The following is a 26,774-nucleotide window of genomic DNA, read 5'->3' on the forward strand; positions in this document are numbered from 1 at the left end:
TATTTCTGGAGGAATTCTTTGTCAAGTTTTTGTAAAATTTGTGGAGAAAGCCTCTGGGCGAATTCCAGAGTAATCCTCGGATATAATCTTAAAAAAATAGTTGGTCAAATGTATGGATTCAGTCATCTTCCGAGTGATTGCTTGATCAAACATTGAAAAAAATGTATCAAAATGTCTTCTTAGGATTCCAAAAGAAATCTTCGAATTGAATCCTAAGGTTGTGTTTCTTAATTTTTTTTCAATACATATATAAATGGGAAAGAACTGTTTTAGAAACTTTTGGAAGAACTTTAAGGTGAATATAGAACGAAGCCACACCTTGAATTTTCAAAAGCACAAATCTGAAGAACCAAGTATCGCACTAAGCTGAAAAGTTGATCGATTGGTCACCACCAGCAGGTGACCAATCGATCAACTTTTCAGCTCGGTGCGATGTTTGGTTCCCCAGATTTATGCTTTCGAAATTTCAAGGTGTGGCTTTGTTCTATATTCACCTCCGCCGCTTTGAGGACTACGGAGCTTGTTTTTGCAATGGTCATTGGAGAGGGAGGGGCTAATTGGTCAATTACCAAAGTCTGTAGATATTTTTTTTATTTTTTTTTTTTATTTTTTTTTATTTTTTTTGTTTTTTTTTTTTTATTTTTTCCCAAGTAGACCGCGTTGAAAATCCAAAATCCAGAAAAAATACCACGAGGTTTATGGACCACCCTATTGAAGGTTTTCGAGCATTTCATGGAAATTGTTTCTAAAGTCGAATTATTTGTTTAACAAATGATAAAGTCTTAGCATAACTTAAGTTCCTTCAACGAAGCTAAAATGTCTTCAAATTGATTACACGTATTCACATCTGGCATTCCTGATATTTTGGTTCACATCTGGCATCAGGTGCATTTTGGAGGGGTTCGAAGGCATTCAAGGGGATTTGAGTGGGTTTCAGATGATTTTAAAGATATTCAGATTGAACCCTTCTGAATATCTTTAAAATCATCTGAAACCCACTCAAATCCCCTTGAATGCCTTCGAACCGAAGTTTACAGTTTACAAGTTTAAAGGGTTATAAGATAAAAGGCGGTTCAGAAGGGGTGCAAAGCGCTACAAGGCGTTTTATACCTCTTGGGGGTGCTTGAGAGAGACGTCAAGGTATTTCAGACGGCTTTAAGAGAGGGGGTTTCTGAAGGTGCTTTCGAAAGTTCATGGATGATTTGTAGGGGTTTCACGGCGTTTCAAGTATATATTGACGATACAAATATGTTTGAACATTCATGACTACAACCTTATTCGTAATACAGCGAGAGATTGTTGGTTACGCTTGTACATTGAATATCGTATACTCAAGGAAGTTTAGTTAATACTATTTTTTTTTTCAAGTTTACACTATAATCTGAAGTTACTGAATATTATCTAAATGTAAAGGTTAAAATTATGAGAACAAAAATGTACGGTTTAAGGAGAAACATCAGAGAATACAAATATGGCTGCCACAATGGCCGACTTGAAAGAGCACCAATCTTGAAAATTCGTAAGCAAATGCTCTCGATTTGGAAAAGCTGCCTCTTTTTGCAAGTGAGCAAAGCCATAATAAACAAGTGTGGCTTGGTTCGATGCTTCGTTCGACAGATTTGTGCCTCTAAAGCTTGCATGCAAAATTTAAATGGGATTTCTTGATGTTTCATCTTAAGCTTTGCTAAGAAAAAGATTGTATTTCTATTTATTATTATATCTATGTCAATTATTTGTAGTCTATCTTGTTATCTGCAGTCAAAATAGATTGGTCAGACCTGCTCTATATTTTTTTTCAAGTGACTGTGAGTATCATAAGCTGTTTTGTAAAAAAAAAGATTTTAATACCTGGCTGTATGATTCTGTTTTGTGTAGACAGTTTTGAGGCCGAATTCCACTTCAACAGGTTCAAAAAAACACCTCATGACGAAAAGAACAAAGCTGCTAAAAATATCATAAGTTCCTCTTAGTCTCTAGGTATTCCTTTCTGAAGCAAGAGCCCTTATTCTGTGAGTTTGTCGGGAGTGGGATTCGATTCCAAGTCCTCGGCGTGATATTCATGTGCTAACCATTCCAAAAGATCCGCTTCATGATGTGACTTTTTAAAGAATCTACCAGAAAATCCTGAAATACTTTTCTAAGAAACATAAAAGAAATTCAATTTTCAAGAATCTCCCAAGCTGCTTGGAGAACCTTCTCCCTGCTTTTTAAAGATGCTTTCCCAAACTTCTTGCAGAAGCTTTCCCAAGCTTTCTGGAAAAGTTTTTCTTAACTTCCCAAGCATTTTTGAGAAGCTTTTCTAAGCTTTACAGCTGACGGTCCTTGGATAAGCTTTCTCAAGCTTTTTGGAAAAGCTTTCCAAACCTCGTTGTCGAACATTTTCTAAACTTCTTGGTGAAGCTTTCACGAGCTTCTTAGAGAAGTTTTGCCAAACTTCTCGGAGATGTTTTTCTAACCTTCTTGAATGAGCTTTTCCTTGCTCTTCCGAATAGTATTCTGAATCTTTTCAAAACTTGTTTGAAAAGTTTGCCCATGCTTTTCCGAGTTTCTTGGTAAGCTTTTTCAATGTTTTTAGAGAAGCTTTTTTTATGTCTCTGGGAAACGATTTTCGAAGCTTTTTGTAGAAGCTTTTTTCCAAGCTTTACGGTTTTAGGTTAATACTGTTAGAGTTTTGAGGAGAATCTTCTCAGGATTCTGAGAAGAATCTTTTTTCTGAGGAGAATCCTCTCGGAATTATGTGAAGAATCCTCTGAAGTTTCTGAGGATAATCCTCTCAGAATACTCTGGCGTCTGATCTCAGGATCTGTAGAGAATTTAGAAGGAAACTCCAACATGTTTTTATATATATTTAATTCCTATTTCAAATGATATTTGTTATTCTTGTTACGTCTTTGCCCATTGTGCCACAGCACTTCAACGCGATAAGAACGCTGTTGCCGCTTGCTATTTCCGCTACCACTGCAACAGTCCATCATTCTAATGGGCTCATTAAGCCGAAGTGCTGGATTAACGGTTTTGTTTTCGCGTAACAAGAAGCAATTCGTTTCAAGCGGGGATTACGGAGCAATCCGCAAGCCACCAGGCTAAGTTGTATAGTAGGAAGGATCGCAAAGAACCTTCCAAGAGGGTTACCGCGGCGCCACCGTCAGCTGCTCATAACTCAGATCGAACACCCTGTCCCAATTTGGGGCAACCCCAGCAAGTCGAGATTCAATATTTACTGCGCCTCCCCCCACAAAATGTAACCTTTTTTCTCACTGATGATGCACCCGCATCGCATTCTGTCCCCGGGAAATCGTTGTCATATATTTTTCTTTTCTTCTTATCTCTTCCTCCGTCCGTTCCAGGTTTGCAGCAAAGTGTTCGGAAATGCCTCGGCCCTGGCCAAGCACAAGCTGACGCACAGCGACGAACGGAAGTATGTCTGCGGAATGTGCTCGAAGGCGTTCAAACGGCAGGACCATCTGTAAGTGTTTGGCACCATCGTCTTCGTCGTACTTGAACCGAACAGTGTCTCACGTTTGTTTTCGTACATTAGCCAAGTGCTCAATGAAGTTCATCTCGTAACTCAACAAGTAAGACTCGAACCTACAAGCCTTAAGTGAAAAACTCGCGCTTTTACCAATCAGGCCAAGTAGCTATTGGTCAAGTTACCAGCAGCTAATGGTCAGTCTGTACAAAAACAATCGTTAGACACTGTACTAGAGATAATGGAATGTCCCCCACCCACCTACATATACACCTGTGATTAATTGGAATTTTTGTCTCTCCCTCCCCCCTCCCCCCTCAGAAACGGCCACATGCTGACGCATCGGAACAAAAAGCCGTACGAGTGCAAAGCGGAAGGCTGCGGAAAGTCCTACTGCGATGCCCGGTCACTGCGGAGACACACCGAGAACCATCATACCGTTGGCGGTGGCTGTGGCAGTGGAATGGGACTGTCCGGTTCGACGACGCCGACGCCCAGCCCGGGACCGGTGCTGACCGTGACTACGACGGCGGCATCCCCGACGCCATCGTCTTCCGGGGCGCTGACGGCCATTTCCAGCTGTAGTGCCAGCACTACCGGGCCGCTCAGTGGGCTCAGCCTGTCGCCGGCGACCGCAAGTGGTAAGTGGAACAAACGGTGTAATCTTTCTTAAATATTGTTTATTCTTAGGTCAATATCACCGTTCAACACTGAATTTTGTTATGGGATGAGAAGAACAGGGGTTTCGGACCCTGGAAGTGTCATAGTGAAAGATTTTTTGAAAAATAGACAATAACGAAACAAAACATAAATACCGAAAACGCCTAAATATATGCACGGCACGTTCTAATACGCAAATCAATTGAACACTCCAAGTTCTCCATACAAACTTCGGTCATAAACTGTGAAGGTCCGGTCCAATATTTTTCAAAAAATCCTTCACTATAACACTTCTAGGGTCCCACCACCCTGTTCTTTTTTTCTCATCCCATAAGACAATATTTGGTAAAATTTTATCGAGCAGCGTATTCAATGAGAATGTAAACATTCTCAATTAAAATGGTGGGGTAATCCGTTCAGAAACAATGTATTTTTAAGTCTTTTTTCTCCAACAGTTAGCGTCCAACTTCAAAGTCAACTTGAAACTTGAAAAGTCTAGGTTTCTTTCAAAAGTCAAGAAGTCAAAGGAAAATCAACTCAATTTCTGCCAGTTTTTCAAAAGTTTAACCAAGATTATGTCTCAAAATGAAAGAAAGCTTTGCAACATTTTCTAAGGCATTTGAACATTAGCTTTCTGGTTAGGTCCCAAAAAACCAAAGACCGGTACATGTTCCAGCTACCCCAGCATTGTTCACTGGAGTTCCTCAAGAGTGCGATCGACAATTCTTCCAGCAGTTTTGTCAGGAATTCTCCGAAGATATTTTTACATGGTAATTCTCCAAGATTCGGTAATTCTTCAATGAGCTGCTGCTGAAAATTGCTCCACGAGCTTTTCTTCGAGAATTTCACGAAGAATTCCTTCGAAAAATACGTGCCTAATACGTTTCTTTATATTACTTTATTTTCCCCCAAAATTCTATTGGAAAATCTTCCAGGAAACCCTCTAGAAGCCACTTTAGTAATTACTACAGAATGGCATCTGGAATTCTTCCACGAAATCTTCAGAAACTACTGCAGAAGATCCTTCGGGAATCGATCTCGCAGCTCTATCACAAATTCCTTCTACAATCCTTCCAGGAAACCTTCTAATTGTTTTTTTTTAATGTCCATCGCAATTCTGAAAAAAAAAATTTCTAAAAAAAACCTGGAGGTGTTCCTCTTGAAATTGCAAAAATAAAAATACTGAAGAAACACCTGGAAGAATGCGTGGAAAAATTCCTGAAGAAATTCAAGAAGAGTTGCCGCAACTTGAAAAAAAAAAGCTCTTGAAGGAATTCCTCATGAAATTCGAGGAAAAAGTCCTTGAGAAATTCCAAGAGAAATACTTGAAGAAATTCCTGGAGGACCTCCCGGAAACATTTGAGAAAAAAATCTCACATAAACTGCTGGAGGAAATCCAGAAAAAAAATCCTGGTGGAATTTCTGACCCCTTCAGAAATTGTTTAAAATAATCCAAGAGTTATTCTTGAACAAAATCCCGACGATATTTCCTGAAAAAAGTCCTTAAGCAATATCTGAAAAATCCTGAAGCAATTCTTGAAGATACCATGAGAAGATTCCCGCAGAAATTCCAAAAGGAATTAAATCCTGAAGAAATCTTTCAAAAAATTGAGCATGGCAAAACTCAAAGGTGAACTCCCAAATGAATTTCTGACAAAATTCTAAAAAAATACTGTACTGGAGAAGTTCCTGAAAAAAAATCTGGAGGAATTTCTGAAAAAACAAAACTTAAAGACTATCTGGAGGGATTCCGGGAAATTCCTGGAGGAGTTTTTGGCGAAATTCCTGAAGAAAGAGTTGAACATAAATGTTCTTGAGAGAATATATAAGGTATTTCCTGGAAAAACCCTCAAGGGATTCCATAATCCCTTAGAAATCCTGAAGAAATTCCTGGAAAAATTCTTGAAAAAAAATCTTGCCAGCATTCCTGAACAAAAATCACTGACGAATTCCTGAAATATACCTGCGAAGAACCCAATGCGGAGTTCAGAGAGGAGATTCGAAGAAATTCAAAGAATATTTCGTGGAGTAATTCCTTTAAAAAAACTGAATGAACTCCTACAAAAAAAACTGTAAGAATTCCGGAAAAATTCCTGGCAGTATTCTTAAAAAAAAATCCTGGCCAATTTTCTGCACATGTTAATAATTTAAGAAGATTTTTTTTCCATTTTCAATGATGTGTGTTTAGCTCGATACCAATTCTACATTTTATTCCAAAGAATTTCTTAGAAGATTTTTTTGAAAAATTAACCTAAAGATATTCCTGAAAGAATTCCTGAAATGATTCCTGAAAAAAGTCTACGAGAAAATTTGGAAGAAGCCATTCCTGAGAACTTATCTCAGGAATTCTTTCATGAGATCATATATTTAAGCTGCAGCAGCTCCTACAAGAATTCCTATTACAATTGTTTCAGAACAACCTCTAATTATTAAAAAAATTGGAGGAATTTCTGAAATAAAAAACTGGTGGAGCAACTCCTAATAATGGTTAATTCATGAGGAAATTCCTGAAAAAAATCTTGGTAGAAATTCCAGAAGCATTCTCAAGAACAAAAATCCTGAAGAATCTTCTGTTAAAACTTTTGGGAAAATTCCTCGTGGAATTCAAGGAAAAACAGGTGATGAAATTTCTAGAAGGATTCTGGGAAGATATTCTTGACGAATTCTAGGAAGATTTACTGATGAAATTCCTGGAGAAATTCCTGAAAGAAAACCTAGAGATAATGCTAACTGCTGCTGGAGCAATTCCGAAAAAAATCTTAAAAATTGTTTAAAATTTCGTGAGCAGTTCCTGAACAAAATCTTGGAAAAATCCCCGGAGCTATTTTCTAAAGAAGGGTTGGAAATACTCTTAGTTTTTTTTTTTTGCAGAACTTTGTTCAGGAACTGATATACGTTTTCTAAACAGTCTCTCTATGATTTTTTTTTTTTGACTCTTCCAGAAATTTCGTAAAGGATTTTTTTTTCGGAATTCCTCCAGCAGCAATTGGCAACTTCTCTAGGATTTCTTGAAGTGCCAAGTCCTGAAGAAATTCCTGCCGCATTTTCTTAAAAATACATCATTGAAGAATGCCCAGTGGAACTCTTCAATGAATTTCAGAGAAAATTGCTGACTTTAAATCTGGAAGAAAAATTCAAAAGGTTTATCAAAAAAAAAATCCTGAAAAAAATCGCCAAGAATTCCTGGAGGAATTCCACGAAATTCCTGGAAAAGTTCTTGAATAAATAGTTGTAAATATTATTGTAGAAATCTATGTAGGATTTCTTGAAAAGAAAAAAAAACCTGAATAGATTACTAAAGAAATTCCTGATAAAACTTCTGGAGGAGTTTTTAAAGAGTTATGAAAGAAAAAATGATGAATTTTCCGGAGGATTTATTGATAGAGTAATTCCTGAATAAGGTGCTGAAAAAAAATGCTAGGCTAATTCTAAACGGAAGTCCCGAAAAAAAGGCTGAAATGAAGTACCCGGCAGCCTTCTTAGAAAAAACGTTGAAAAATTCCTGAAAATAGGGGTTCCAAAAGTAGTTTCCATAGAAATTGATGGGTTTCTCCAGAAATTTAGTATTCTTACCGGGAATCCTCTTGAGTTTATTTGAGAAACAACTACTGGGATTGCTCTAGACATTTCTGGTAGAAATACTGTAGTTTCCATAGAAACTGATGGATTTATTCTTGAAGTATTTCCTGAAGAACATATTTCATACCGATGAAATACTGAACAAAACCCTTCAATCATTCCTAAAAAAAACAAATCCTAGATAATCTTCCAAAACTCCAAGAATAATTCTGTTTTTTTTTTACATAATGCTGAGTTTAACTTAGTTCCTGAAAAAGGAATTCATGAGAACAAGGCTGGAGTAATTCCTGAATGTATTCATTAAAAAATCGTTGAAGAATTCTTGAAAAATATCCTCGATGAACTCCTCGAAAATCTACAGAAATTTATGTAGTATTTCTTGGAACATTATTTTTAAAAATCCTGAAATAATTCCTGAAACGAATCTTGATAGCATTCCGGAAAAAATCCTCGAATAATTCCCGAAAAAAATTTTTGGTAGATTTCTGCACAAATTCCAAGAATTGTTTTGAAGATTTTTTTTTTAAGTTTTAATTTCTGTGTATTGTGTGCTAATTTTACACCATTCTGTACATATTTCTTCATTTTTAACTAATGTGTATTTTAATTTTTTGCAAATTCTACACTTCATTCCTGAAAAATATGTTTGTAGGAATGTATTGAAACAAATGCTAGAGAAATTCTTGTAAGAAATCTTCGGGTGATTTCTGAAAAAAATCCAGTTGGAATTACTGAAGAAATTTCTTAAAGAATCCCTTGGAAGTATTCCTGAATTTTTGGAATGATGTGTAAAGTAATTTCTTGTAGAGTGTCTGAGGCAGTTCTGGAAAGATTCCCGAAAATAAAATCTGGAAGAACTCCTGTAAAAACTTCTGGAATAATTTCTCAAGAAATTCTTAACGAAATTCTTGAAAAAGTTCTTGAAAAAAATCTGGGAGATGTTTCTCAAGAATTTCTTGTAAAAATTTCTGAAAAAAATGTTGGAATTTTTTAAAAATGTACCTGGAAGAATACCTGAAGGAATAACTGGAGGAGTTCTTGGAATAATTCTTGGAGAAATTCATGGTGGAATTACCTAAGAAATTCTTAGAAGAGACCCGGCAGAAATTCCTTGAGGAATCTTTACAACTATTACTGAAGAAATTGCTGAAGAAAATCATGAAATAATTTCTGAAGGGTCATCTGGAGGAATTTTCCAAGGCATCCCTGAAAGAATGCCCACAGGAAATCCTGGAGAAATTCCTAAAGTAACTTACGACGGATTTTTTGATAGAACTTCTGGAGGAATTCTCGAAAGTACTTCATCATCTCAAAGAAGAATTCCTCTACGATTTTTTCGTTTTTCTCTGGATTTTTCTTCACAAATTTCTCAAGTATTTCTGGAGTAATACTTACGAAAAACAGACAAATTTTGCACGAGTTTCTTGTAGAATTTCTCCAAAAGTTTCCTGGGAAATTTCTGCAGGAAATTCATGGAGATTAACATAAGGAGTTCCTTTGAGAATCCCTCCAAGAATTCTTTCAAAATTATCTGAAAAAAGCTCGAAGGAGGAATCGTTGATAACTGTTCAAGTAATTCTTGAAGGAACTCCTGGATGACTTCCTTACAGAAATTTATTTGAATGTTTGAATTCTGAAGGGGGAAGTCCTGTAAAAGTTACGAAATAAGCTGTTGGAGGAATTTCCGGAAGAACTACTCAAGGAATACTCAAGAAAAAAAAACCGGTGGAGGTATTCCTGTTGATATTCTATGTGCTATGTTCTGTTGTTCTGTAATACCTGCTACCGGATCCCCGGAATGAATTCCTGCTGGAGAATCCCTCAAATGAACTCCTACTAACAATCCCTGATGAATTGCCTGTTACCAGAAACCCAGAAGGGATTTCTGCTGAAAGAATCTTAACAAAAATAATTACTGGAAGATGCCCCTAAAAAATATCTTTTGAGGAATCTTTAGAAGAATTCTTACAAGGGAATGTCCAAAGGATTCCTCTGCTGGAGATCTCAACAGAAATCCCTGCAATAGATTTCATTGAATATATTCCTGATCAGAGAATTTCATAGGAAATTCCTAGTTGAATCCAAAAACAAATCTATAGGCGAATCTCAGAAGAAATTCAAGAGACATTATGAGGAAGGTGAAAAATACAAACCTATCTGAAATTTAATATGCTGCTGCTGAAAGTCATGATTAGAAAGCACCTGTCACCAACCAAGAGCTTTCAACTGGTTCCCACAACATTCTAAAATGTGCCATTAAATTTCACAAAATTTGCTGCCTTACTGAAATTATTGTATGACATTATAAAGGTGTACTTTGAAATAGAAAGGTTAACATTGCTTTCCCACACTGGTTCCAACTGGACTTAGCGTTGCAGTACGTCAACTTTGTAAATTCTCAAAGTTTAGAACAGTTTCTGCGTTTCATGTACACGCACGCGGTCGACGGAACGCATCATATTGAATTGCTTCGCTAGAAACCGATCCGTCAGTAAAAGCTGAAGTCGAAATTGAAAGCGACGCAGTATCTTGGCTCCCACTTAAGGATATGACATCGAAGGAATGCATACTTGAATTGGAGAGCTCGCTCCATGTTATTATTTTATTATGAATGTTCAGAAAAAAGGTTTCAACGTACACCTGGCTCATTTTTCAAGTCGTTTTTGCTGTAACTTAGTCAATTTTACGCTTATTGACTTTATTCTTGTGGCTTCTTACTGGCGATAGTTTTCGTAACTTCTTGAAATCTCCATTCCATCAAAGATTCATGCAAGAATTCCTCTTGAACTTCCTCCAGCAATGCTTGCTGAAATTACTCTTGCAATATCTGCTGTAAATTGTTCATAGATTTCTCCGGAAATTTAATTTTTTTACCGGGAATCCTCTTGAGTTTATTTGAGAAACAACTACTGGGATTGCTCTAGACATTTCTGGTAGGAAATTTCCAGGATACTGCTGGGCAATACCTGCAGGGTATCTTCCAGGTATTCCTTAAGGACTCTCAAAAACATCAATGGAAGATTCCGCTGCTATAATGTTTGAGAAATATCAGCTCTACGTCCCGAAGAAAATCTAGTTGCAATTGCTGAGTCCTGAGATGTATTCCAAGAGGAATTCCTAAATGAATCCTTGAAGAACTTTCTGTAGCAATTATAGCAGGAATTCCTAGAAGAACTACAAGAGGGTCTTGAAGAATCTCTGCAAAAATCGAGGAGGAATCTAAGGAGGAGTTTCCGGATTAACCCCAGCAGACATCCTTAAAGCAAATCCAAAAGGAATTGCGCGAGAAATCTTTGAAGAAGCTCTTTTGGAACTCTTGCAGGAATACCTGATTAGATTCTGCTGGGATTTCTCAAAGAATTCCCAAAAAAAAAAAAAATACTCCGATGCTTACTTTAGGGATTTCTTTAAGGGCAAGGTATTTGGAGTACATAGCTCAAAATTTCTAGAGCACCGTTTTTTAGAAACGTTGAACGGATTTGGATGAAAATGCATCACGCTAATTGTTCAGTGGTTGTCAGAAAGAGGTGTGTTTTATCATAAAACAACAGTTTTGTAGAACACTGTTTCAAGGGATCGTCTACAAAAAAGTACACATAACTCTTTCAATTGAGGAAAAACGTTCTAACGCTGTTGTTTTTGTGTGGTTTACGACTGTGGATTTTACACTTGATAGGAATTGCTCGACTCTGGCAGTCTGAGTGGCTGGCAAAAGGCTGTGTTGTTCCTACATGGTACAACCGACGTTTCGGTTATATTTATTTATCCTTCTTCAGGGAATCTAAAATATTTACAAAAACAATTTCGTAATTTCCAAACCCTATTTTAGTGAACATTTTTCCCATAGTGCTACTTACAAGAGTGAGCTTTGCTATTAAGTGGTGTGAACCTCTACATTTGTTTGTCCTGTAAATATCATGGCGGTCACTTTTGCTATTGCTATGAGAGTACGAACGAGAGATTAACAACACCACAAAGGCAAGAAGAAACGCTTGTGGGAGGAAAAATACCGAATGCGTCGCTCCAGGCACTAAAGACATCGAACCATCATCGGGTAACTGTCCGGTAAACTCAAAACGGTCATATCTCCAAAGCCTCGTCTCGAATCGTTGATGAACTCGTTTTGTGATGTTCTGCAGAATCTGCTTCGCTGTATCTCTGATGACTCCGGGAATGGTAATGGCGTCGTCCCATAGAATTCCCATGGCCTAGATCTCCTTCACTAGATCTTGCAGCTTATGGTCATTCTGAGGCATTCACAGATGTGAAAGCTGTGTTAGCGGTCATGGTGATCGCTCTACATTCCGTTCGCTGTCCACCCGAGCCGTGACATAGCTGCAATGGGTTATTTGGGCTGCCCTACTCGCACCTTCAATATGGTCGTGACATGTGCGTTAACGTTTCCGATAACAATCCGAGCAAGAGCTTCTTTGAGGTTTCTTTATCGGTAGGCCTTTCAGATGTGGGAAGTCCCGGGCTATGTGCGCATTGTTCGCCCATCCTTCAATGTGAACCTTGTCTGTCCAGTTTCTCCTGATATATTCAGAGCTACTAGCTGAGACTCTGCTCCAACCCGCTTCACGTTAGCTGTTCACTGCAGGCTCATTTTACGCCCTTTTAGTCTTAGGATCTCCTCTGCATCTTCACAGACCTATCGTCCAGGCGTAGGCTGCTACGGCCCTCCTTTTTTCAGGTAGATTTACCTTCCAATCTTTACAATCTTTGGCTAATAATCCTTTCAATACGGAAACTAACAATCTGCTTCAAATACTATTAGATTTTGCTTAAGTCACCAGTTAATCCAATATCTTCAATGCACGTTCACAATTGAAGGCATTAGTCTTCTATTTCGGTACTTCATATGTGAGCAGAATACATTACATTCTCTTCTCATACCAACCCAATCCCTGCCTCATAATTGGATATTTTCCCAGGTGAAGTATCACATTGCCTTTCCCTAACAAGAAGCAAGGAATGGAAAAGAATACGAACAAAAAAAATCCTGATTTTGACTTGACGTCGCCGTCATCTCGGCTCGAGAATGTGTCAATTTTCAAAGCCAACATTCCCGTACAGTCCGTCTCCATCGTCGGTACCTCTCCTCTAGATAGGGATGCGAGAAAATTCTCGGAAGGGTTAGCTTTAACAAAGTGGCAAGTTCTCGTACCATACATATCACGGCATATGACAAATGAGATGGGCTCCGTGATGACGAACTTCGACGAAGAAAAATGTGCCATTTTTCTCCATTCTGACGGCTGGCTGGTTGGCAAAGAGATTGGAAAGGATCTAGCCGACCGACAAGGACGAATATGACGATAACAAGAAAAACGTGCTTCTCTTCCGGTGCCAATTCACGTATGGATTTGAACGGACTCGAACTCATGCTAGGGAGGGGCTTTCCACACCAATCCCAGAACTAGAAGAAGATGATGGATGGAGGTTTGAGAGTTTGATGTAGGCTAAGGGAAATGTGAGAAAAATGAAAATTTACCTCTGCTGTCCGTGTCGATTGTGGTCCCCCCCTGCCTCTTCAAGAGAAAGGAAGGTCACTTCAAGACATTTGTAGATGTGTGGAAATACCTAGCCTCGTCAACCGAAGAAAAAGTTTGCCTACGTGAAATACCATCCGATTCCGAAGACCTACCGTAGTCGACGTCGTCTTAGATATTTCTCCGTTCCTGAAGGTGGAATATGTACACACACTACCTCCCCACATATGCCGACGTACGGTATAGTATACATAAGACCAGAAGAGAGGGCAAATGTAACTTTTTAAGATGAGGAAAAATGCGATTGCCGTTGACAGTTCGTTAGGATATGGAATGGAAAGGATTTCACCGGCTTGGGCTTGAGCTTGGCCATTCAATCAAAACCGGGACACGACGACGGTAGTCAGGTATTTTTCGCCCCTACACACACACAAGCACTGCTTCCTGTCGTTGAGGCTTTACCGGGAACTTGAAAATGAGAAAAGGGTTCCAAAGCCGCTTGCTGGTGGAATATTTTTTTTATTGTGATTTGACTCACTCTACAGCTGAAATTGAAAAGTAAAACTCGAGAAATAGGTTATGAAGAAGTCTTCAAGCGGAAAATCAAGATAGGAAACAAGTTATTTTTCGATGACATGAGATGACAGAAATATATTTTTATCTTCTTTTAAACTTTTAATCCCTATAAAAAATAATCAAAGCAAGATTTTTTTCTTATAAAATCTTGACCATCTTTAACATATTTAAAGAACTGCTAAATTTCTTGCAAATAGCTTGGAAAGGCTTCCTTCCAGAAGCTTGGAAAGGCTTCCTTCCAGAAGCTTGGAAAGGCTTCCTTCCAGAAGCTTGGGAAGGCTTCCTTCCAGAAGCTTGGAAAGGCTTCCTTCCAGAAGCTTGGAAAGGCTTCCTTCCAGAAGCTTGGAAAGGCTTCCTTCCAGAAGCTTGGAAAGGCTTCCTTCCAGAAGCTTGGAAAGGCTTCCTTCCAGAAGCTTGGAAAGGCTTCCTTCCAGAAGCTTGGAAAGGCTTCCTTCCAGAAGCTTGGAAAGGCTTCCTTCCAGAAGCTTGGAAAGGCTTCCTTCCAGAAGCTTGGAAAGGCTTCCTTCCAGAAGCTTGGAAAGGCTTCCTTCCAGAAGCTTGGTTAGGCTTCCTTCCAGAAGCTTGGAAAAGCTTCCTTCCAGAAGCTTGGAAAGGCTTCCTTCCAGAAGCTTGGAAAGGCTTCCTTCCAGAAGCTTGGAAAGGCTTCCTTCCAGAAGCTTGGAAAGGCTTCCTTCCAGAAGCTTGGAAAGGCTTCCTTCCAGAAGCTTGGAAAGGCTTCCTTCCAGAAGCTTGGAAAGGCTTCCTTCCAGAAGCTTGGAAAGGCTTCCTTCCAGAAGCTTGGAAAGGCTTCCTTCCAGAAGCTTGGAAAGGCTTCCTTCCAGAAGCTTGGAAAGGCTTTCTTTCCAGAAGCTTGGAAAGGCTTCCTTCCAGAAGCTTGGAAAGGCTTCCTTCCAGAAGCTTGGAAAGGCTTCCTTCCAGAAGCTTGGAAAGCTTCCTTCTAGAAGCTTGGAAAGCTTCCTTCCAGAAGCATGGAAAGCTTCCTTCCAGAAGCTTGGAAAGCTTCCTTCCAGAAGCTTGGAAAGCTTCCTTCCAGAAGCTTGGAAAGCTTTCTTCCAGAAGCTTGGAAAGCTTCCTTCCAGAAGCTCGGAAAGCTTCCTTCCAGAAGCTTGGAAAGCTTCCTTCCAGAAGCTTGGAAAGCTTCCTTCCAGAAGCTTGGAAAGCTTCCTTCCAGAAGCTTGGAAAGCTTCCTTCCAGAAGCTTGGAAAGCTTCCTTCCAGAAGCTTGGAAAGCTTCCTTCCAGAAGCTTGGAAAGCTTCCTTCCAGAAGCTTGGAAAGCTTCCTTCCAGAAGCTTGGAAAGCTTCCTTCCATAAGCTTGGAAAGCTTCCTTCCAGAAGCTTGGAAAGCTTCCTTCCAGAAGCTTGGAAAGCTTCCTTCCAGAAGCTTGGAAAGCTTCCTTCCAGAAGCTTGGAAAGCTTCCTTCCAGAAGCTTGGAAAGCTTCCTTCCAGAAGCTTGGAAAGCTTCCTTCCAGAAGCTTGGAAAGCTTCCTTCCAGAAGCTTGGAAAGGCTTCCTTCCAGAAGCTTGAAAAGGCTTCCTTCCAGAAGCATGGAAAGCTTCCTTCCAGAAGCTTGGAAAGGCTTCCTTCCAGAAGCTTGGAAAGGCTTCTTTCCAGAAGCTTGGAAAGGCTTCCTTCCAGAAGCTTGGAAAGGCTTCCTTCCAGAAGCTTGGAAAGGCTTCCTTCCAGAAGCTTGGAAAGGCTTCCTTCCAGAAGCTTGGAAAGGCTTCCTTCCAGAAGCTTGGAAAGGCTTCCTTCCAGAAGCTTGGAAAGGCTTCCTTCCAGAAGCTTGGAAAGGCTTCCTTCCAGAAGCTTGGAAAGGCTTCCTTCCAGAAGCTTGGAAAGGCTTCCTTCCAGAAGCTTGGAAAGGCTTCCTTCCAGAAGCTTGGAAAGCTTTCTTACAGAAGCTTGGAAAGGCTTCCTTCCAGATGCATTGAAAGGCTTCCTTCCAGAAGCTTGGAAAGGCTTCCTTCCAGAAGCTTGGAAAGGCTTCCTTCCAGAAGCTTGGAAAGGCCTCCTTCCAGAAGCTTGGAAAGGCTTCCTTCCAGAAACTTGGAAAGGCTTCCTTCCAGAAGCTTGGAAAGGCTTCCTTTCAGAAGCTTGGAAAGGCTTCCTTCCAGAAGCTTGGAAAGGCTTCCTTCCAGAAGCTTGGAAGGCTTCCTTCCAGAAGCTTGGAAAGGCTTCCTTCCAGAAGCTTGGAAAGGCTTCCTTCCAGAAGCTTGGAAAGGCTTCCTTCCAGAAGCTTGGAAGGCTTCCTTCCAGAAGCTTGGAAAGGCTTCCTTCCAGAAGCTTGGAAAGGCTTCCTTCCAGAAGCTTGGAAAGGCTTCCTTCCAGAAGCTTGGAAAGGCTTCCTTCCAGAAGCTTGGAAAGGCTTCCTTCCAGAAGCTTGGGAAGGCTTCCTTCCAGAAGCTTGGAAAGGCTTCCTTCCAGAAGCTTGGAAAGGCTTCCTTCCAGAAGCTTGGAAAGGCTTCCTTCCAGAAGCTTGGAAAGGCTTCCTTCCAGAAGCTTGGAAAGGCTTCCTTCCAGAAGCTTGGAAAGGCTTCCTTCCAGAAGCTTGGAAAGGCTTCCTTCCAGAAGCTTGGAAAGGCTTCCTTCCAGAAGCTTGGAAAGGCTTCCTTCCAGAAGCTTGGAAAGGCTTCCTTCCAGAAGCTTGGAAAGGCTTCCTTCCAGAAGCTTGGAAAGGCTTCCTTCCAGAAGCTTGGAAAGGCTTCCTTCCAGAAGCTTGGAAAGGCTTCCTTCCAGAAGCTTGGAAAGGCTTCCTTCCAGAAGCTTGGAAAGGCTTCCTTCCAGAAGCTTGGAAAGGCTTCCTTCCAGAAGCTTGGAAAGGCTTCCTTCCAGAAGCTTGGAAAGGCTTCCTTCCAGAAGCTTGGAAAGGCTTCCTTCCAGAAGCTTGGAAAGGCTTCCTTCCAGAAGCTTGGAAAGGCTTCCTTCCAGAAGCTTGGAAAGGCTTCCTTCCAGAAGCTTGGAAAGGCTTCCTTCCAGAAGCTTGGAAAGGCTTCCTTCCAGAAGCTTGGAAAGGCTTCCTTCCAGAAGCTTGGAAAGGCTTCCTTCCAGAAGCTTGGAAAGGCTTCCTTCCAGAAGCTTGGAAAGGCTTCCTTCCAGAAGCTTGGAAAGGCTTCCTTCCAGAAGCTTGGAAAGGCTTCCTTCCTTCCAGAAGCTTGGAAAGGCTTCCTTCCAGCCCGAGCAGAGGAGAATATCAAATTAAAAACTACGAAATCACGTAACCTGTTTTTATATCTTGTTTAGTTATTATTTAGTTATCAAGACAAAGCTTTTCAATAACAAATTTTGTTGGACAATCTAATTTTGTTATAATTTAGCAATTGATATACGTTCACTCAGGTACATTTCAATGACATATTTTGTTGAACTACAAATTTTGTTATTGTTGTACTATTGATCAACTTATCAACAATAGCATAACAGTAACAAGTTTTGAAATCAAAGCAACAATTCGATAATAATAACCTGTCCTTTTGTATTGCTCCATTTTTGTATACAGTTAGGATGGAAATTTCTGAACGAATTCTCTGAAAATTCCTTAAATAATATTTGGAAAAACACTTCGAAGATCTGCAGAAACCCTTCGATACCCTGGATAAGTCTTCAAAAGAACTCCTGGCGCCATTTTCTTAGAAATTCTAAAAGTAATTCTTCTGAGCTATCATTAGAATTGTTGGCAACATCTTTTGAAAAACTTCTGCAGAATTCTTCAGAAAAAAAAAAACTCCTGGATAAATTCTCAAAGAAATTTTCAGAGACATCTTAAGATGAAATTGGGGACAAATAATCACGGGAAATTCTAAAGAAATCCTTGAAGGGTTTCTTTTCATAATTCTGGAGGCATTTCTAGAGGAGTCTTTGAAAATCTGTGAACGATTTCGTGGAAGAACTCTCAAAGAAATTTCTGGAAGTTTTTTTTACATTCTTTTAAATTGATTAATTCAATCTGATTCTGAATATGAATATAGTATTTTTCGATCATTTAAAGTATTGTTACTCATGTTATTGGTGGGTTTGTGAGATAAAGTAAATAACTTAATATAATAAGTATCATAATTTATTTAGTTACGATTTTGATACCATAACAAATTTTGCTTTCCGATTATTATCAATAACATATTAATATCTAAACTTATTATTGAAATATTTTACAAATTCACTGTTATTAAGTTGTTATTGAAACTAACAAAACAAGTTATTAAAATGGTTTTCCAAGAACATTTTTATGTTATGATATTTGTTATTTTGCCGCTTATGACAGACAAGTTTATAACATAATATGTTATGTTAATAACATAAAAATCAGCGATTCTATTATTCAGTTATTTTACCCAAATAACACAGCTCCTTATGCTGTTGTTATTCCCTACTGCTCGGGAGAAGCTTGGAAAGGCTTCCTTCCAGAAGCTTGGAAAGGCTTCCTTCCAGAAGCTTGGAAAGGCTTCTTTCCAGAAGCTTGGAAAGGCTTCCTTCCAGAAGCTTGGAAAGGCTTCCTTCCAGAAGCTTGGTAAGGCTTCCTTCCAGAAGCTTGGAAAGGCTTCCTTCCAGAAGCTTGGAAAGGCTTCCTTCCAGAAGCTTGGAAAGGCTTCCTTCCAGAAGCTTGGAAAGGCTTCCTTCCAGAAGCTTGGAAAGGCTTCCTTCCAGAAGCTTGGAAAGGCTTCCTTCCAGAAGCTTGGGAAGGCTTCCTTCCAGAAGCTTGGAAAGGCTTCCATCTAGAATCATGAAAAGAGTCCTTCCAGAAGCTTGGAAAGGCTTCCTTCCAGAAGCATAGAAAGGCTTCCTTCCAGAAGCACGGAAAGGCTTCCTTCCAGAAGCTTGGAAAGCTTCCTTCCAGAAACTTGAGAAGCTTTCCTGCAGGGGACCTTTTAGAAACTTGGGAAGCTTTCCTCCAGGAGGACCTTGCAGGGCTTCCTCCAGGAAGACCTAGAAAGGCTTCCTCTAAGAAGACCTTGCAGGGCTTCCTCCAGGAAGACCTTGCAGGGCTTCCTCCAGGAAGACCTTGCATTGCTTTCTCCAGGAAGACCTTGCAGGGCTTCCTCCAGGAAAACATTGCAGGGCTTCCTCCAGGAATAGCTTGTACGGCTTTCTACAAGAAGACCTCAGAAAGGTTCCTCTTGTCTAGATAGACTTTTAAATTTTACGCCATAGACATTTTTGAAAAAATCTTGTAGGAGGCCAACTTCATGGAACTTCGTAAAGCTTCCAACAACGAGTACACCTAACCGGCATCTTTCTCTTTCTTTCAGGTGACGCCAGTTCCCCACACGGAGCCACCTGCAGCATACAGTTCAGCTCGTCCGGCACCAGCAGCTTGACCACCACCTCCAGCAGCAGCTACAACGCCACCCATCAAACCAGCGGCAGCGGCAGCTGCAACAGTACAACAAGCTCAAGCAATTCCACGGTAGGAAGCATCTCCGTCACCTTCAATGGGCTGGGCGGAGGAAACCACAACAACAACAACAACAGCGGTAGCGGCAGCGAATCTTTGTCCTCCGGCGGCAGCTGTTCCAAGTCACCGTCGCCAAGTTCTCCGGCCGGAAACGGAAACGAAGGCCTAACGCGGCAACAGCTGGATCTGATCACGCAAATCATGCAGCAAACCAAGCAGGCCAATGCAGCGGCGGCGGCAGCGGCCGCAGCCGGACAGAAGGTTCCTCCGCGGCCCCGGACTTGGAACATGCAGGTGAGTGAGGTCTGTGGATGATGAGTTTCTTTTTGAGGGACAAGCGATTTCCTACCGACGATAAGAGTTGTTAAGATGTGTCTTTCTGAGTATTCTTTATTACACAACGAACCTAACCTCAAAATGACTGACAATTCTCAGGTCATTTTGACAGATGTAACATGAGCATGAAAAAGACGGCAATAAGATCGATAAAGTAGCTTATATTATCTGTCTTTTTCGTGCATGTGTGTAGTCTGTCAAAATGACCTGTGAATTGTCAAAAATTGTCATGGCTAGCTTTGTTTTTTTTTATTCTTAATCACTTAACCTAATTTACAGCTCTTTTGTCCACTAGGGTACTACGTGAGCGATTCCAATTGGACGCTGCACTTCCACTTTGTACAGCGCCTAAATGTATTCTATTCTATTCTACTGTATTGAACTGGTTTGCCTTTGTGCTTCTTTCATTCTTCTACCCTGTCCATGATAGAATGATGAGCACAATGATGCTGATGTGTGGCTGCTGTTCCTTTTCCAGTCCGATTGGGGGTCCATTATGAGTTGCGGTTCGCCGATATCCAAATTCCGGGTCCGTTAGAGCTATATGCTCCGAAGAGGGTCAGGTCTCAGCTGCTCTCGGGGGGAAGAGCAGCTGACGAAAAATTGCAAGTGCCGGGGCTGGGTTCGAACCCATGACCATCCGCTTATGAAGCGAACGTGTGGACCACTGCGCCACGGGCCCCGACGTCTAGCTTTGTTGGTGTAACGAAGAATAGAAGCCGAACTAATGGTCATTGTTTACTTTTTGCGTCAAACAACAAACTGTCGGCAAAGAAGCTTCCAAATCTATCGACGCTCAAGCTCACTGTTTACTTTTTGCGGTGAGCAACGAACTGTTGGTGAGGAATCTTCCGAATCTAGCTCTGAACTGTTTTGAAAAGTATTTAAGAATTTGGAAGCTACTGTGTGGCAATAAAAACAAAACAAACACTGAACGAAATGCTTATTTTGATTCTGCCTAATTTGGTGCTTGCAGCTCGTGAATGTACAGGCAGTGCCCCTTGAAGCAGAACGAATTTGAAATAAAAACATTCAAACTGCATAAAGATAATCCACACATAAGCAAAAACTACAACAAAGAGCTTTGCAATGTGGGTGCGAGTCGAGTTGGGAGCTAAATATATCTGAACAAAAAAAAATGCTTTTGTCGTTTGCATATTTCCCTCCACTACTGCCATCGGGAACTCTATCACCAAAACTCACCTCCTTGCGCTACCGTGCATATGGTCGAATGATATCGGATTCCACGTTTGCATAAAAGGGACACTATAACGACCGGATCAATACGGGCTCTGAACCTGAACGGAGTGCTACCCATGGACTGAACAGGATTGGCCTTGACAGAATGCAGGCAGGTTTTCTGTGACAAGCACACTGGAACTAGAGCACGGTGAACGAGAGATAAAATGTCTTGCTTAATTTTGCCGACATGTGCAGGGTTGATCATCATTCCGACGGCAGATTCTGGGATGAATCAACGATTCGCTACAGCGTCAGAAAATGTTTTCGTGAAATTCTGAGGAAAACTATGAGAGATTTTTTTTTTCATGGCTTCTTCAAGAAGCTTGTGAAGACTTTTCCCGGAAGCTTGCGAAGGCTTCTCCCGGAAGCTTGCGAAGGCTTCTCCCGGGAAGCTTGCGAAGGCTTCTCCCGGGAAGCTTGCGAAGGCTTCTCCCGGGAAGCTTGCGAAGGCTTCTCCCGGGAAGCTTGCGAAGGCTTCTCCCGGGAAGCTTGCGAAGGCTTCTCCCGGGAAGCTTGCGAAAGCTTCTCCCGGGAAGCTTGCGAAAGCTTCTCCCGGGAAGCTTGCGAAGGCTTCTCCCGGGAAGCTTGCGTTCACAGAAGCTGTTTGAAGCTTCTCACAGGCAATGGTTGAGGCTTCTCACAAAAACTGATTGAAGCTTCCTACAGAAGCTGTTTCAAGCTTCTCACAGACACTGATTGAAGCTTTTCACAGAAGCTGCTTGAAACTTCTGACAGAAGCTACCTGAAACTTCTGACAGAAGCTGATGGAGGCTTCTCACAGTAGGTGCATGAAGATTCTCACAGAAGCTGCTGGAAGCTTCTTACAGAAGCTGCTGGAAGCTTCTCACAGAAGCTGCTGGAAGCTTCTCACAGAAGCTGCTGGAAGCTTCTCACAGAAGCCTCTGGAAGCTTCTCACAGAAGCTGCTGGAAGCTTCTCACAGAAGCTGCTTCTAGCTTCTCACAGAAGCTGCTGTATGCTTCTCACAACAGCTGTTGGAAGCTTCCATGGAAATCGGTTGAAACTTCTTAGAGAAGCTAAAGGAAGCTTTTCACAAAAGCTTATGAAAACTTCCCCAGTAGCTTGTTGAAGCTTCTCACAGAATCTGCTGGAAGATTCTCACAGAAGCTGCTGGAAGTTCCTCACAGAAGCCTCTGGAAGCTTCTCACAGAAGCAGCTGGAAGCTTCTAACAGAAGCAGGTGGTACCTTCTCACAGAAGCTGCTGGAAGCTTTTCACATAAGTTGCTGTGAACTTCTCACAGAAGCTGCTGGAATTTTCTCACAGAAGCTGTTGGAAACAACTCACAGAAGCTGCTGGAAGCTTCTCACAGAAGTTGCTGTAAACTTCTCACAGAAGCTGCTGGAATTATCTCACAGAAGCTGCTGGAAGCTTCTCACAGAAGCAGCTGGTAGCTTCTCACAGAAGTAGGTGAGAAGTCACAGAAGCTGCTGGAAGCTTCTCACAGAAGTTGCTGTAAACTTCTCACAGAAGCTGCTGGAATTTTCTCACAGAAGCTGTTGAAAGCTTCTCACAGAAGCTGCTGGATGCTTCTCACAGAAGCTGCTGTAAACTTCTCACAGAAGGTGCTGGAATTTTCTCACAGAAGCTGCTGGAATTTTCTCACAGAAGCTGTTGGAAGCAACTCACAGAAGCTGCTGGAAGCTTCTCACAGAAGTTGCTGTAAACCTCTTACAGAAGCTGCTGGAATTATCTCGCAGAAGCTGATGGAAGCTTCTCACAGAAGCTGCTGGAAGCTTCTCACAAAAGCTGCTGGAAGCTTCTCACAGAAGCTGCTGTAAGCTCCTCACAGAAGCTGCTGGAAGCTTCTCACAGAAGCTGCTGGAAGCTTCTCACAGAAGCTGCTGGAAGCTTCTCACAGAAGCTGCTGGCAGCTTTTCACATAAGCTACTGGAAGCTTCTCACAGAATCTACTGGAAGCTTCTCACAGAAGCTGCTAGAAGCTTCTCACAGAAGTTGCTGAAGGCTTCTCACAGGAGCTGCTAGAAGCTTTTCACAGAAGTTTCTGGAAGCTGCTGGAAGCTTTTCATAGAAGCTGCTGGAAGCATCTCAAAGAAGCCGCTGGAAGCTTCTCACAGAAGTCTCTTGAAGCTTTACACAGAAGTTGCTTAAACCTTCTCACAGAAGCTGCTGAGAACTTCTCACAAATGCTGCTCAAAGCTTCTCGCAGAAGCTGCTGGAAGCTTCTCACAAAAGCTGCTGGAAGCTTCTCACAGAAGCTTCTGGAAGCTTCTAACAGAAGCTGCTGGAAGCTTCTCACAGAAGCTGCTGAAAGCTGCTCACAGAAGCTGCTGGAAGCTTCTCACAGAAGCTGCTGGAAGCTTCTCACAGAAGCTGCTGGAAGCTTCTCACAGAAGCTGCTGGAAGCTTCTCACAGAAGCTGCTGGAAGCTTCTCACAGAAGCTGCTGGAAGCTTCTCACAGAAGCTGCTGGAAGCTTCTCACAGAAGCTGCTGGAAGCTTCTCACAGAAGCTGCTGGAAGCTTCTCACAGAAGCTGCTGGAAGCTTCTCACAGAAGCTGCTGAAAGCTTCTCACAGAAGCTGCTGGAAGCTTCTCACAGAAGCTGCTGGAAGCTTCTCACAGAAGCTGCTGGAAGCTTCTCACAGAAGCTACTGGAAGCTTCTCACAGAAGCTGCTGGAGGCTTCTCACAGAAGTTGCTGGAAGCTTCTCACAGAAGCTGCTGGAAGCTTCTCACAGAAGCTGTTGGAAGCTTTTCACAGAAGCTTCTGGAAGCTTCTCACAGAAGCTGCTGGAAACATTCAACAGAAGTTGCTGGAAGCTTCTCACAGAAGCTGCTGGAAGCTTCTCACAGAAGCTGCTGGAAGCTTCTCACAGAAGCTGCTGGAAGCTTCTCACAGAAGCAGCTGGAAGCTTCTCACAGAAGCTGCTGAAAGCTTCTCACAGAAGCTGCTAGAAGCTTCTCACAGAATCTACTGGAAGCTTTTCACAGAAGCTGCTGGAAGCGTCTCACAGAAGCTGCTGGAAGCTTCTCACAGAAGCTGCTGGGAGCTTCACACAGAAGTTGCTTGAAGCTTCTCACAGAAGCTGCTGGAAGCTTCTCACAGAAGCTGCTGGAAGCTTCTCACAGAAGCTGCTGGAAGCTTCTCACAGAAGCTGCTGGAAGCTTCTCACAGAAGCTGCTGAAAGCTTCTCACAGAAGCTGCTGGAAGCTTCTCACAGAAGCTGCTGGAAGCTTCTCACAGAAGCTGCTGGAAGCTTCTCACAGAAGCTACTGGAAGCTTCTCACAGAAGCTACTGGAAGCTTCTCACAGAAGTTGCTGGAAGCTTCTCACAGAAGTTGCTGGAAGCTTCTCACAGAAGCTGCTGGAAGCTTCTCACAGAAGCTGTTGGAAGCTTTTTACAGAAGCTTCTGGAAGCTTCTCACAGAAGCTGCTGGAAATATTCAACAGAAGTTGCTGGAAGCTTCTCACAGAAGCTGCTGGAAGCTTCTCACAGAAGCAGCTGGAAGCTTCTCACAGAAGCTGCTGAAAGCTTCTCACAGAAGCTGCTAGAAGCTTCTCACAGAATCTGCTGGAAGCTTTTCACAGAAGCTGCCCAAGCAGCACACAAGTCACAAAGGAGTATCGACAGCGCAGGTTTTTGGTTGAACAACAGTCATTTTCAAGTTATTCTGCCATTGAGTTTGAATTACATGAATGTAACTCCTGTACAACCACAAACCTGCGCTGTCGACACTCCTTTGTGACTTGTGTGCTGCTGGGGTGCTAGATGCTTGTCACAGGAGCTGCAGAAAGCCTCTCACATAAACAGGTGGAAGCTTCTCACAGAATCTGCTGGAAGCTTCTCACAGAAGCTGCTAGAAGCTTGACAAAGGAGCTGCAGAAAGCTTCTCACATAAGCAGGTGGAAGCTTCTCACAGAAGTTGCTAGAAGTTTTTACAGAAGTTGCTAGAAGCTTTTCACAGAAGCTGCTGGAAGCTTCTCACAGAATCTAGTGAAACCTTCTCACAGAAACTTGTAAGGCGCTATCCATAAACTACGTAGACTCATTTTCGCCCATCTCAGAACCCCCCCTCCCCCCTCGTAGACTTTTGTTCATACAAAATTTTCGAAATTTGTATGAAGCGTAGACTTTGGCCAGACCCCCCCGTCCCCCCTAAGAGTCTACGTAGTTTATGGACAGGCCCTAAAGTTCTCACAGAATCTGACACAGAAACGATATCTTTCGAATTCAACCCTGTCCAACCGGCGTCATTCGTGCTCGCTCGCAGCCCTACCTATAGTAGTCTCGGATAGCCCAACGTCACCATCCGCGCCCATCATCAACAACTAAGCGATGAGACGACAATGGCAAAAATTCACACTGCTGCTGAGAATGAGATGAGGGGAATGTCCAAATGATGTTTTATTCATGATCGACGACAGGACAACGCAGGAACCAAGCTACAGGATACCTGTTCACCGTCGTTGGTTCGTCGGCTGGTCGATGCCATTGGTGAGGGCGTTCCGTTTTCCGCTTATTTCCATGCTTGGGGAAAGGATGCCAGTCAATAGCTGCTACTTATGCCCTACACGCGGGTGCTGAGCTGCACTGCGCTGGCTGCCGCTCTCAATCGTTTATGTTTTAAAAATGAGCGTTTTCGTCGCTCGGTGATCCGAGAGGGGAAGGGATCCGGCGCTGGAGTTTGGATTGTGAACAAGCATCTCGTTTTGTGCGATTCTTGTATATTTTGTTTTAACAACCGGGATCGTTGTTTACCGTTAAGGATTGTAGCAGAAGTAAGTGGAATAGAGAAGGGGTTGGAGGTGGTTGTTGATTTAAATTCAGAGCTTAGGGAATCCAGAAGGAAGCGGCCTAATTTCGATTGAAAGGACAGTAAGTATTTTCAGACTTATGCTTAGTACATACTTATTGACACTCTTTTAGAAACATCCAGGCTTTGAAAGAGAAACTCTCTTCCAAGCAGATTAACGTCTATTGATGATGCAATCGCTCGCCCATTACAGATCGTGAGTCTGGACATGTTCATACCAATGAAAAAATCGGGGAAGAGTTGACAGTGTCACAGTTTCACTTTCTGGACAGTGGGTTGCCTACTTTTAGGCGTAAAGTGATGATTTTTCGATAAAGGTGAGTTTGGTGAGTTAGGTGAGGTGGATATGAGTAGCCACAAGTTCCCTTTTGTTCGGTAGGTTGCCATGATAGATGGATTCAGAACTTGATCGGAAATGTCGCAATCACTAAGTGATTTAGTACCCCAAAAGCTAATAGTCCAAAAACTGAAACGAACATTGTCTCTCCATCAGCATAAATCGAAGAAAAATCATTTACGTCATCAATTTTGTACTTATCCACAGAGAAGGGAGAGGGAGCTTCTCGCAGCCAGACAGACACAAATTTTCATTTTGCCGAAGCTATTTTCCTCGGAACCGGCCCATCTCCTAGCAGCGAAGATTTATGGCCGTTATTAATAAAGATGAAAGTGAATGGGCTATGATAAGAGTGCCCAGTATTCGTCTGTGCGTCCGTCCGTCTGGTATCCTCGTCGACGTCGCCGATGTTTTTTGCTCCTTAGAGAGAACCAAATCCCAAAAGCTTCTGGCTAACGTTCGTCCGAGGACACATTCACCGTCCCATTTGGGCCAGGAGAAGAGCAATATATTGAATTTTTAATTATCGGTTCCCCCATTCCAATTCGGAGGGATGACGTACACATTGAGAGATTGCTCGCCTTTTTTGCGTGGTTGATCGTTTCGTTGCCAGCATCATCATCATCAGTGATGTGGATTGTACCTACCTGGTGAGAGAGACCAGAATATTTATCGATTTTTCAACACCCGTTGTCATGACGTGTGGTCATAAGGGTAGCCCAACTGGGATATCTTCTCACAGATGCTTGACATGATTCACACATATATGAACTTAATAAAAGGTTGAGAAACCTTCTGACAGAATCTGAAAAAGCATCTCACGGAATCTGAGAAAGCTTCTCACAGAAGTTTGAAAAGCTTCTCACAGAAGCTGGAA

At 41.8% G+C, this 26,774-nt stretch overlaps 1 protein-coding gene across 1 annotated transcript in view; it reads left to right on the plus strand.

The window, feature by feature from the left end:
• The window catches only part of LOC109423574 (serine-rich adhesin for platelets), a 243,770-nt gene that overhangs the window by 126,104 nt on the left and 90,892 nt on the right, over positions 1–26,774 (plus strand). The window contains exons 3-5 of the mRNA XM_062860911.1: positions 3,348–3,466; positions 3,791–4,110; positions 19,042–19,481. Of these exons, the coding sequence (XP_062716895.1) occupies positions 3,348–3,466; positions 3,791–4,110; positions 19,042–19,481 (879 nt within the window). The remainder of the gene's footprint in view (positions 1–3,347; positions 3,467–3,790; positions 4,111–19,041; positions 19,482–26,774) is intronic.

This window comes from Aedes albopictus, chromosome 1 (genome assembly GCF_035046485.1).
Source record: "Aedes albopictus strain Foshan chromosome 1, AalbF5, whole genome shotgun sequence".
Taxonomy (NCBI): domain Eukaryota; kingdom Metazoa; phylum Arthropoda; class Insecta; order Diptera; family Culicidae; genus Aedes; species Aedes albopictus.